Source organism: Charadrius vociferus, unplaced genomic scaffold, assembly GCF_000708025.1.
Source record: "Charadrius vociferus isolate BGI_N301 unplaced genomic scaffold, ASM70802v2 scaffold472, whole genome shotgun sequence".
NCBI classification, from domain to species: Eukaryota; Metazoa; Chordata; class Aves; order Charadriiformes; family Charadriidae; genus Charadrius; species Charadrius vociferus.
This window is the reverse complement of record NW_009647735.1, coordinates 5,774,016-5,785,723: the sequence shown is the minus strand read 5'-3', so window position 1 is coordinate 5,785,723 and position 11,708 is coordinate 5,774,016. Positions and strand designations below refer to the sequence as shown.

General features: G+C 50.7%; 1 protein-coding gene across 1 annotated transcript in view; it reads left to right on the top strand.

Annotated features, from left to right (window-relative positions):
• The window catches only part of PCDH19 (protocadherin 19), a gene marked incomplete at its 5' end in the record, with an annotated part of 57,675 nt that overhangs the window by 28,900 nt on the left and 17,067 nt on the right, over positions 1 to 11,708 (top strand). Inside the window, 2 exons of the mRNA XM_009881779.1 lie at positions 1,312 to 1,370; positions 4,328 to 4,497. Coding sequence (XP_009880081.1) covers positions 1,312 to 1,370; positions 4,328 to 4,497 — 229 coding nt within the window. The remainder of the gene's footprint in view (positions 1 to 1,311; positions 1,371 to 4,327; positions 4,498 to 11,708) is intronic.

The following is an 11,708-nucleotide window of genomic DNA, read 5'->3' as shown; positions in this document are numbered from 1 at the left end:
GGGGCGGGAATGAGGGGGAGCCGCGGCAGAGGGGAGGCAGAAGGGGGCTGCTGGGGCAGGGGGCTGTCCCCACTCCTGTCCTGGGGGGACACGGCTGCCAGCCCAGAGGGAGGGGGACAGAGCAGAGTCTGCCCCTTCTGCTGCCCAAGGTGCCTGGGGGACACAGGAGCATCCCCAGGGCCAGGGGTGATGCTGGTGGGAGCCCCGGTGGGATCCCTGTGGATCTGGGGGGACTTTGGGTGGACGGAGGGATGGACTGGGGTGCCTGACTCATACAAAGAGACCTGCATCCTCCTGGGTGCCTGAAGCCCGGGAAGGATCCTGGCCAGGCCATGCGGATCCCACCATGTCCCTCCACATGGCCTCCGCTGTGACTCACCGTGTAGCTCCCACTGCATCCCACCATGCAGCTCCCACCAAGTCCCACCATGCAGCTTTGACCACATCCCACCACGCAGCTCCGACCATGTCCCACTGTGCCTCTCCTGCCGCATCCCACCATGCAGCACCCACCGTGTCCCACCATGCCTCTCCCACTGCATCCCACTACATCCCACCCCACGGCTCCCCGCATGGCCTCCTGGCTGGTAACACCCCGCTCTCTTCCCCGCCTTCTGGTTGCTTTTTTCGTTCCTTACCTGCTGCCAGCACCAGCAATCTGGGGCTTTGTAATCTGCGGTTAAAAGACGGTGTTTCAAGTGCCGAGCGAGTTAGTGGGTTTTGCTCGCAAATGACAAATCCATTGACTTTTCTCCCCTGCTTTCACTCCCCTCCAACTTTTAAGCATGTCACCCATTGTTTGCTTTTTTATTAATAACAGAGCCCACTGTCTCTGCAAATGAAATGATGTAAAACAAAGAAAAGTGCCCGCATTAAATTCTCCGGCAGGGGATTACCTTGCTGGCATTTACATATCTATGCAATAAATATTTTAACATGTTAATTATACACTAATAAGAAAAATACCTTTTGAACTTTCAGTCAAATTGACACACAGAGAACTGAGTCCATCAGGGAATTAAAAGCAATTAGTTTTGTAACAGAGTGTAGTCACATTGTTTCTTCTCTGCAAATTGTTCTGTGGTCACCAGCCAGCCTTTTTTTTTTTTTTTTTTGTGAAAGCCGATGGAAAGACCAACAGGGACCAGAGTTTTCCCCACCGGGCTCCGTCCCGCTCGTTGGGGTCTGTCCCGTGCCGGGATGCTCCTTCCCTCCCGCGGGGCTCTTGTCCTGGCCCCGCAAACCCTGCTGTTCCCAGGCGTGGGGAAATCAGACTTGTAACCATCTCCTTTTTTCTTTTCCTCCTTCCAGACTGAAAACTACTCCTTCGATTCCAACTATGTGAACAGCAGAGCTCATTTAATAAAAAGGTACGTAGGCTCGCTTGGGTTTGCCCAGCCAAATCCTGATTATTTAATGTTCTGCCTTACTGCGTTATATACCGCTTGCTTTTTTTAATATGCAAAACGTTTCAAGAGTAATCATTTGATTTTAAAAACGGTATTTACTTCCTATTAAGTCCCATTGCTCTTGGTTTGCAATAAAGGCAAGTCTTTTTTTCTTCTCTTTGGCTCCTTCGCACCGGGAAGTTGCAGTGAGTTGGGTGGAGTGCTGTTACCCTGACAACTTTCAAATTTATAGAGTTTATTCTGTTTGAACGCACAGGAATAAAATGATAGATTTCGATGGTGAGATCTCCCTGCCATGCGAGGCGGGGGAAAAGAAAGAAAACAAAACAAAAAAAATCTCGTTTGCGGGCAGGTAATTGGGTTGGATACACACTCACTGTTTTAGGTTGAATATCGAGGCAAACCAGCACTTTGCTAAGCTTTTTCCTTCCATGGGTAAAAAGGAAATCATCAGTTTAGTTGCAAGCTGGCAATTACCCTTGGGAGAATTTAACCGTTTGGATAAAGTAGTGGTATCCTCAGAGCTTAGCAGTGGCGAGGAAATGTCTCGGGGAGGTTAACGCCGGGGTTATCCGCTTGAACCCCACTGGATTGTGTTAAACGAGGGGCGAGCATCCCCCTGGGGGGCGGGTGGCCGGACTTGCCGCTGCCTCCCCGGCTGGTTCCGAGGCGGAGAAAGGCACCGGCACAGCGCGATCAATACTCCTCAGGGCCGCAGTCTCCCTGCGCAGGATGCGGGCGCAGGAGGTGGCCGGCAGCTCTTTGCCCACCTCCCCTCTCCTCGCCAGGGACCGGCCGAGGTGTGCGGTGGGGTGAGCTGTGCCCGTCCCCGTGCCCGGTGGGGCCGTACTGCGGGAGCCATCGCAGCAGCGGAGGTGTAACGGAGAGCAGGAGCCGGCCCTGAACCGTTGAGATCCGATCTGAGCAGTAAAAAAAAATCCAATTATCTGCCTGGCTGAGATCCCATTTGTTTACATCTTAAAAATATAAGGAGTAAGGGAGCGGCGAGCGCATTGTTTAAGCAGCTCGGGTTCAGCTAGCGCAGGGCAGGTATATTTGCCTGTGCGGCTCGTGATGTTTAACGATGCTAATGCGACTGCAAGAGAGATGGCTTGCCTGCGCCGCGCCGCTCCTCGCCTGAGAGTCTGCAGGCATCCTGAAAAAAAAAAAAAAACACCAAAACACCCCCAAATCTATTAATCTTTCCTCGTTCACACCTAAGATAAAGGCAAGCAGCGCTCCCGCCTGCCGCAGCAGGGCTCGCTCCCAGGCTGTATTGTTTGGGAAATGCTGCTGCCGCCGGTTCCCCGAGACCTGCCCATCCTTTAGAGAAGTGTCAGCCGCGGAAACACGTCGTGTGGCTGCTGCATTACGGTCTGGTTCACTGCGGGGAAGATAAATGCGCTGTAACACGGGTTGCCTGCGTTATTATGAGCAGCGGCTGCGTGTAGGACAGCGTTCCCCCTCGCTTTCTACCTTTGTCTTGTATCTTAAGTACAAGGGGTGCCGGGAACGTTGTGCAGACATCTAAGAACAAAAAAAAATAAAATATATTTTCTGTAACACACTGTGGCATCATTTTCATCCGTTGCCTTTATGAAGATGTTGTAGCTCTTCTATCTTTGGTGAGCGAATCTCCTCAAATCCAGCACTTTAATTAATCTATTTGTACTTTTCCTGTGTTGTCTGCCTGCCTCTCTCGCTCATCTATGCACACACAAATGAATTGTAGATTTGTAGTGCTTTCTTAACTTAAAATTCTTTGATGTCGCCTGGAATCAAAGTCAGTGGCTTCAACGGGGACATCTTTATTTAAAAGGTAATGTTTGAAGGTTTACCAATTTATATGTATTTCAGAGCTCCCCCCTCGCGTGCTTTTGCAGAGCATCAGATGGTAGGTGGTCTGCTTGGTTTCCGTGGAGACGCAAAAGGCCTTTTCAAAGTAATGAAATTCTCCGGCTCTTTGGGGCTGTAAAGCACAGGCCGCTTCCTCCGCCGGCGTTCCACACTTAATCAGCCAGCGGAAAAGTTTGGGGCCGCAGGGCGGAGGTGGATCCCCCCCGTGATGGGTGCCCATTTCCCGTGCCCGGGCTGGGTGCGGAAGGAGGCGCGGGGTGGGTGGCCCCGGGGACGCCCCGATGGCCGTGCCACCCGGGGCAGGCGCATCTCCAGGCGTCGCCGCGTCTCCCCGCAGCCGGGCGGCGTGGGGCATCGCCCCTCTCAGGGCAGCGGCAGGATCCCCAGCGCAGCCAGAAACGCAACTCTTGGGTGCGTGCAGCCCGCGAGGCTCTCCGGAGCTGGGTCCCTCGGAGTGATGGAGCCACGCAGCCCTCAGGACCCCCCAGCAGTGGCAGGGGTGTCAGGGAGCTCCACGGCGGATCAGATCTCCTTACAGCTGTGTGAATCAGAGCCCAGAATTGCCGGGTCGTTTGTAACAGTAAGAACAGCACCGTCGTAGTGAAAGGAAATGCCCGTTTTGAGGGAGACTTTTGGTTTCAAACTTGAAGTGATTAGGATTTGGCCTATAACCTAAAAAAATCAGGGTTTGGATCCCGTCTAACTTCAATATGAGATAATATGACTTGAGGGGGCCTAGTTATAGAAACAGCTCGTTTAACGTATATATTTTATTCTCCAGTTTTATTCTCCAGTCCTGCTTCACTCTCTGCTTCCCCACTATCCCCGGCCTGCGAGGCGGCGCGGGCTGGATGCTGTGTTTCGGGGCGCAGAGGTGCCGAGCAGGGGGTGCCCTCCCGACCCCCCTTCCCCAGCTCTCCGTGCTGGGGGAGCAGTGCCGGCCCTGCCGCTGGGCACTGGGGGTGCCGGGGGACCTCCCCGTCCCTGCGGGTTGCCAGGTCTCGCCGCGGGGGACCACCTCGTCCCAACCCAGTAAGTCACGGCTGTGTCTCCCCCAGCAGCTCCACGTTCAAGGACTTGGAGGGGAACAGTCTGAAGGACAGCGGGCACGAGGAGAGCGACCAGACGGACAGCGAGCACGACGTGCAGCGGGGCCTCTACTGCGACACGGCCGTCAACGACGTGCTGAACACCAGCGTCCCCTCCATGGGGTCCCAGGGCCCCGAGCAAGGTGAGCCACCGCCGTGCGTCCTGGGGGGCTGCCCACCACCCCCCCGGTCTCCACATGCCCCATCCGGTGGCTCCGGCGGGGTGCACAGTAAGGATGCTTAGCGATGCTGGGGATAACGCTGTACTTCGTCAGAGTGCTGGGCAGGTAGAAATTAATCTTCACTCCGCGCCTGTCAGGTAAGCGAGCAGTTAGGATTATCCTCCGATTTCACAGGCGGGAAACCCAAGGCATCCGCCTGACAGCGGAGTTGGGATTAGGGCCGGAATTAGCGGGGCTGGTCCCTGCCGGCGCTCCTCTCCGCAGCGTGGCCGGTGCGCCTTTCCCCCGCGCTCCGCTCACCGTCTCCGGAGCTCGTGCGCAGGCGCCGTCGTGGGCAACTTCTCCAAAAGGTCAGCGGAGCGTGTAGGCAATTAGTCCGGCATCCCACAAGGGATTAGCTCCGGCCGGTGGGCGAGGGTTTGTATCTTTTCCCCGCAGTAGGCAGCGCAGTTTCAGCTCTCGCCCGTCCCCGCGTGCAGGGATGAAGTCCTGCTCCGAAACCAGACCAGTATTAGCTAGAGGAAAGAAGTCAGAGGAGCTCAGCTGAGCCCAAGCCGTCGTTTGTACTCGGGCATGAATGTCGCTTTTAATGTCTGACTGATGCAAACATCCTATGCAAACATCCTGTCTTTTTCAATTAAGAAGGCTGAGTGCGGTTTGGTGCTCGGGCGCAGGGGAGCCTCGGGGCGCTTGGCTATATCTTGAGATAAGCTGTAGCTGAGGCTCCACTGGAAGCCCCACTGCTAAAAGACTTAAGGATATGAAAACAAAATGCTGTGATTATGAACTGGTCTTCAGCTGTTTAATTCAATTCATGGTAAACATCATTAAAAGCCTTTGTTTTGCTGTCATAAAAGAGTCAAACGGGGGAGAGAGAGTTCTTGCTATCTGCGCCGCCGAATGTGTTGGTTTTGTTTTTTTTTTCTGGAGAGAAGCCGATCGCTGTATTAATTCTCGATAGAGTCTGTTAAATAGCCATAGTTAACCCTGTAAGACTCCGCGAGGAGGGGAACGCGGAGGTCACCTACCCATTCCACGCTGCCAGCCACGCTAATTGGAGAGGGATGGCATCCGCAGCGATAATGTATTTCCAGACAACCCTACTGTGGCCAAAGATGAAAAAAATTAAACATTTATATAACTGTACAGTGGCAGTTTAATTCTCCGCGGACCGGTGCCGTGTCAGAGAATGCAGGCTGATAGCTATCATTTATTATTCTTCTATTACAAAGAAATGCTTTTTCATTTCGATCAGGAGAGGGTTTCCTAAGATGCATTTGCAGTAAGGGATGACTGTAGGAGCAAAAATGTTCATAATTGATTCCCGTCCCGTTGAATGGTCTGAGCAACAGCTGTTAATTTTTTGTCACATTTCTTCAGGAAAAAAAAACCCCAACAATCTCAATGGACTGCGGATAGGGTTTTACAGAGATTACATTTCTGATAAGTCTGCGTGCCGGCTCTGTTGTGCACCAGATAACAATGCAAATAAGTTAAAGAGTATGAGTTGGAGGCAGAGCTCGTCGGAGGAGTCACGTGGAAACAAATAAGGTCCGATCCATTGTAACAAGAACGCCTTCTTGCATGTAAAATACCCCCCAAAAATCAAGAGTATTTCCAGAAGGTGACTTCCAAAGGCAACCTGTGTGTTTGGCTCCCAGTCCCGCCGTGGCCAGGGGCTTGGTGCCCTTGGCTCTGGGTTATTTTGGGGAGGAAGATGGCATGCAGGCGCTGCGTCACCATCCCACCGGACCGGGGGGCAGGCGGGTGTGCCGGGGGGCAGCTCTCCGGTCCTGCGGGACCCACGCTGCCCGCCGCGGAGGGGGAGGGAGAGGGTGGTCGCCTGCGAGGGTGGCGGGGTGGTCGCGGAGCAACGAGAGGAGCAACGCAGGCGGGGAGGTTAGCAGTGACTGTCACAGAAGCTGGGAAAAAAAAAAAAAAAAGGTTAAAGAGACTATTTTCTGAGCTGATTTGTTGAGCGGGGACTGCAGAAAATAATCAGGAAAATCAAGATGCTGAGATGATGGTGATAACAGCGGTTCCCGCGTGATTAAAGTGATGGTTTTGGCATGGTAATTTTTTACCCGATTTCGGGTGAGAGTGGCAGGGAAGGAAGAAAACACAGCAAGTTCATTGCCCAGGATGCGCGGGGGCAATGGGCTGACCACCGCCCCCAGCACGCAGTCCGTGGCTGAAGGTCAGCCTGGCAGCTCGCGTCCCCACGGTTTGCCTTTGCTCGCCGTCCCTGCCCGATCCGCTTCTCACGTAATCCCAGAGAGATGTGTCTGGACAGTCGCTGGCGTTTGCTCGTTGATGTTAATGATCCTGCCCGGGAGCCCGGTGAAGTGCCCCCATGGCCAGGCTCTGCTGGGCTTGGACCTTGGCTTGGCACACCACGAGTCCTTTGTCAGTGGCCAGCTCTCAGACTTCATCCAGATACCGGGGCAGTCTGTATCTTCTCAGTGGGTAATCCTGGACCTGCCAAGGCAAGACTCTGGTTGACAGAAATCCTTGCAGCTCGTTGGTAGAGGACAACCCCTCCGTGGTGGCACTGGGGGGTCAGCGTGGACCTGTCTGTCCAGCCTTCACCTGGTGGGATGCTGGATTTCCTGCAGAAAGAGGTAGGCACGGCGTAGGCATGGATGAGTCCAAGTTCCTTTAGTGTTCTTAAACCAGTGCGTGAGCCCAGCACTGGGAGTGAGTACGTGGCCATCCCCAGGGACCCTCTGCAGATGCTCAGGTGGTCTCCGGGCCCTCTACCCCTTCACTCCTCTTGGGTGGGAGTGACATCAGCTGCGGGCCCCGCTGGCAGGAGCTCTTGCTCTTCCTTTGGAAATGACCTAGATTTCCAGAAAAAAATGGCAAACCATAGCATGGGGGGTGTTGAGCTTTAGTGGGCAGCAGCAGGTCATCAGAAATACTGCCTGGAGCTCAGCCACGTCGCTTATTTTGGGAATAGGACTTCTGCCCAGTCCCTCTTTACCTCAGGATCTTAATTATTGATTATAAATTCATCAGTTGAAAAGATGGCTTTAATTGCTCTAATATGTACCCAATTTGGAGTTCATTATCGCCCAGAATTGTTTTCCTTCCCCTGCTAATTGATACCAAATGGGACGCTGAGGAAGGCGGGCACCGGCACCGCTCCACCTTTCGTGATTGCCTCGCTGCCGTTTAATTGTTTGTTTATTTGTGGAGGTGTTAAGCGCTGCTAGAAGTTTATGTGCGCTCCTATCATAACGGCGTCCTCAGCTGAACTTCCAAACAGATTTGTTTGAGAAAGGGAGGGTTTTGAAGCGGCTGTTGGATCTCAGCGACGTTTTGGGTTGGCTGGAGAAGTCTGTTGGAGGATGGGGGTAAATCCTGGGGTGCCCCGTCGTATCTTGGCCCATTTCACCGCAATGTGGGGTGGATTTTCTCCGTGTCCTGGTGGAACCTTGACTCAAAGTCCAGCACTGGAGGAAACTCTGATTTCCAGGAAGGGGGTGAAGTGCGCGGTGGTGCTGGGCAGGAGACCCACCACTGGCATCGCCTCCATGGACACTCCCTCGGTAGGTGATGTCGGCGGCTGCAGGAGCTTTGCCGTTGGGTTTGAAGCTCCTGACGCCTGTTCCTCCCAGCAGCGGGGGGAAATCTCAGCGTGAATTGTTTTCCAACACTGCCGAGCATGGCGGTGCTTTTCCCGGGAAATGGCAGCGCGGACCAGATGTTTCGTAGGGTAATTGAAAATTCCATTTTATCAGAAAGCATTTGCTGTCAAAAAGTTTTATCTTTACTTCAACAAAGAGGTTGATTAGATCCCTCAAGACCTGAATTAGCATCTTTGAGGCTAGATACTCCATTTTGTGATTCAGGTAGTTATTCCTCCCTTGGTTTTGCTCATACTGGGACTTTTTTTTTTTTTTTTTTTTTAAATCCCTTTGCCCTCTTCCAAATGTAGCATTTGTGCAGGTTTGGCTTGTTTTCTTTGTGTGGATGTATACGGGCACATAGATCTGCTTAAATGTTTTCTGTTACCTTTTTCACCTTGCCTTGAGCCAGAGCCACACGTGTACTCTGTAAGTCATAGGAGCTCTTGCCAGCGTAGAAATCAGAAAGGAATTATTTCAAATAATGTGTTTTTAATGTTAGAAGCAACAGATTTCAAACTTGTCTTAATTCCCAGTGCCGGCCAGTATTTTTACCATCAGTTGTAGGAGGAAAATCATTGGCCCAATGAAGCGGTGATTCGCTGCTTAAGCTAAAGATAGAACCCAAAAGAAAATACGAAAATAATAAACACACACTAATCATAAAAAAAAAAAGCCAGTGTTAGAAATAGTCACCACAGCCATAAAATAGTGAAAAAGCTTTAAAATCAAAGTGAGAGGGTTTTTAAGCAATGTCAGTAATGTGTCTCTACAGAGAATTGCTTCTAAAAGCATCACTTCCATTTTTCTGGTGCCAGATCAGCAGTAAAGGTTGGCGTGAAATGTCATCTGGAAAGACCTGATCCTGCATACATTTCCACATTTGAGTAACTTTGCTCGCATAGGTGGTTTAATTGTGTCTGAGTCTCATAAACTCCAGCAAGACGAAGGGTTCTTTTGAATAGAAATGGGTTATATTTAAATGCTTACGTTAAGTCTTCTTTATACCATCACACAGTATAGAAATAGGCTTGAATGTAAAGGAGAGCCGGGCGCATCATATTCACCACAACTTTTCTTGCCGGTTGCATCCCAAATTATTCAGATGCACAGTCATTTAGGGGATCAGGTTTTATCTAGAATATTCCAATTGGTTCTTATGCTCATCTCCATAGTATCTGGGCGCATTTCAGTCGTGAATTGAGAACATGACTAATGGTATTAACTGGAGGCAAACACAGGTATTAGAAACTGTTGATTTTTTAAGCTGATTTCCAGCAGTCGTTCCACCTGCAACTCCCTTTTACTCTGCAGAAAAGCCTTTCTGTAGAGCTGCATGTACGTGAAGACCTAGGTGACATATTCGAGGGCTTTGGAGGCTGGAGATACAGCTGCATTTCTCTGGAAGTTTCTGCAAATTAATAAAAATACCTACTTTCTTGTATTCATATATGCAGCACAAGACGTAAAGTATAACATTCATGTGTGAGTGACAGCACATCCCTTAAGATGGATAAACGCTGTAAGCTTTCTTTACAGGGCAATGTCAATTATTACAGCTCTTCTGATTTCTGTATTATTGCCTGGATCTCTCGGCAAAGCAGCCTCGGGGAGCTCAGCGGTGCTCCTGCAGTGGCCAGCCTGGAGGGACCAGTCAGCTTGGAAGCCCCAGAGAAGGATTTTCGTGATGAGTGGGTAAAGCAGGGCTTTGGGAAGAGGAGCCGATTGTCTTACGATTCCTACACTTTCAGGTGATTATGTATTGAGCATCTAAGTCAGCTCGTGGATGGCTGTGTGGTGGCTACTGATGCTTTTGTGCATCTCTCCATCCTCCCCAAGCGCCCGCTCCTGCCGGCGTGGCCCAGCCGGGCTCGCAGGGGGACGCCACATCTTTTCTCGGACCAGTGGGTGTAACTGGAAGAAAAGCTGTCAAACGCTCAGACTGGCAAGCCTCTCTTCAGGTTGACCCTTATCGTTGCCAGCTATGCGGTGCTTAGGTCCACCGTCAGTGGGTGATCGGGACAGGCGGAGTTGGGTCGGGCTGCCCCACCGATGGGCTCAGGTTCCTTCGCCCTCGCGTCGCAGCAGAGCAGGGCAACGGCCGCTTGGGGAGGTTTAATCCACACCCGGACGGATCCCTCGTGTTGCTTCTGCCTTGGGTTCGTAGCTCCATAGCGTTGAGCACAGCTTGGAGAAGTCCTCGCTGGAACCTGATGGTGGGGCAGGGGTGACACTGAAGTCACATCCACAGCAAAAAATGAGCGCCGATCCCTTTCTGCAACAGCAGAACTAAATAACAAACAGATGTGTAACCTCCTTTGTTTGCAGAAGAAGCATTATCATATATCCCATGTTCCTGGCACTCTTTCTTTGGCTTTCAGGTTCCTTCCATCAAAGATAATTCTTGCAGTGTCTCCATCACTGAAGCTACTCAGTGCGGGGTCACAGGAGTTATAACCTTTAGATCCTCCAGTCCTTTCCATCTAAGCACAGAAAACGCTCGCCAGATGTGAACGTTTTGGCAACTCTGAGAGGAAAATTCAAACTTGGATCTGTGCCCCGTTGTGTAGGTTTGTAATGGATGAATGATCAACCCAGAAAGTTGGAGGGATTCTGGTGGTTTATTGTACTTTTTAATGAGATTTTGTCAAATTTAGTTATTGCTTGTCTGTATTTTTGCTGAGTGACTGGAGAGCAATTTATAGGAGATATGGAGAAGTGATATTTCTGATTAGAGTGTTTCAGCTGCTCTTTGTGCTCGGTTCTGTTAACTGCGCCCAAACGCCCGCCCAAGCGGAAGGTTTGCAGGGAAGATCTTTGTCGGGGTTCAGCTAAAGGACGGGGCGGCGCTAACCCTGGCTCTCCCAAAGCATCCTTTTCCAAACCCACCGCACAATACTTGGATTTTCAAATATTTCTAAGATAAATAAACAGTCCAGTCAAGCTTGCAGCTTCCTTTTCCCTTATAAACAAGCCAAAAAAAGGCTCACATGGACTTTTTTGGGGTTTTTTTTTGTTTTCCTCTTCCAGTAACCTCTAAGGAAACCGTTAACACTTTCTGTCTCACAGCAGTTAAGACTAGCAAAGTGGTCAAGGTAATGGCCATCATATTTAACAGTGGGGAAGGTATATGAATAAAACCAAACCTTCTGCTAGCGCAGCAAGGCAGCACTTCCTGATCTCCTCCTGTAATCAATCTACATCGTTAATGACTCTGAAAACAGACTGAACTGCTGGGGCTGGCACCGGGAAACTTGCATTACAAACTAACCGTCTCTTATTAACCTTTCGGTGTTTCCTTCACAACACTAATTAGAGCCAAATAAAACTACCGTTTGTGAAACTCTTAAGTTAAAATACAATTTTCAGAGGAAATATGGTAAACTCCAAAGCTCCTGTTTGCTTGGCCTTTCTTTTTAATTATGATGGAGGATGGCTGTTACTTGTTTAACAGAGGCTTACATGATTAATGCTGCAATGTTACTGTAATTAAAATGGCAAAAAAAGATGTGATTGGAGCCCGTATAATTCAGAGGCATCTCG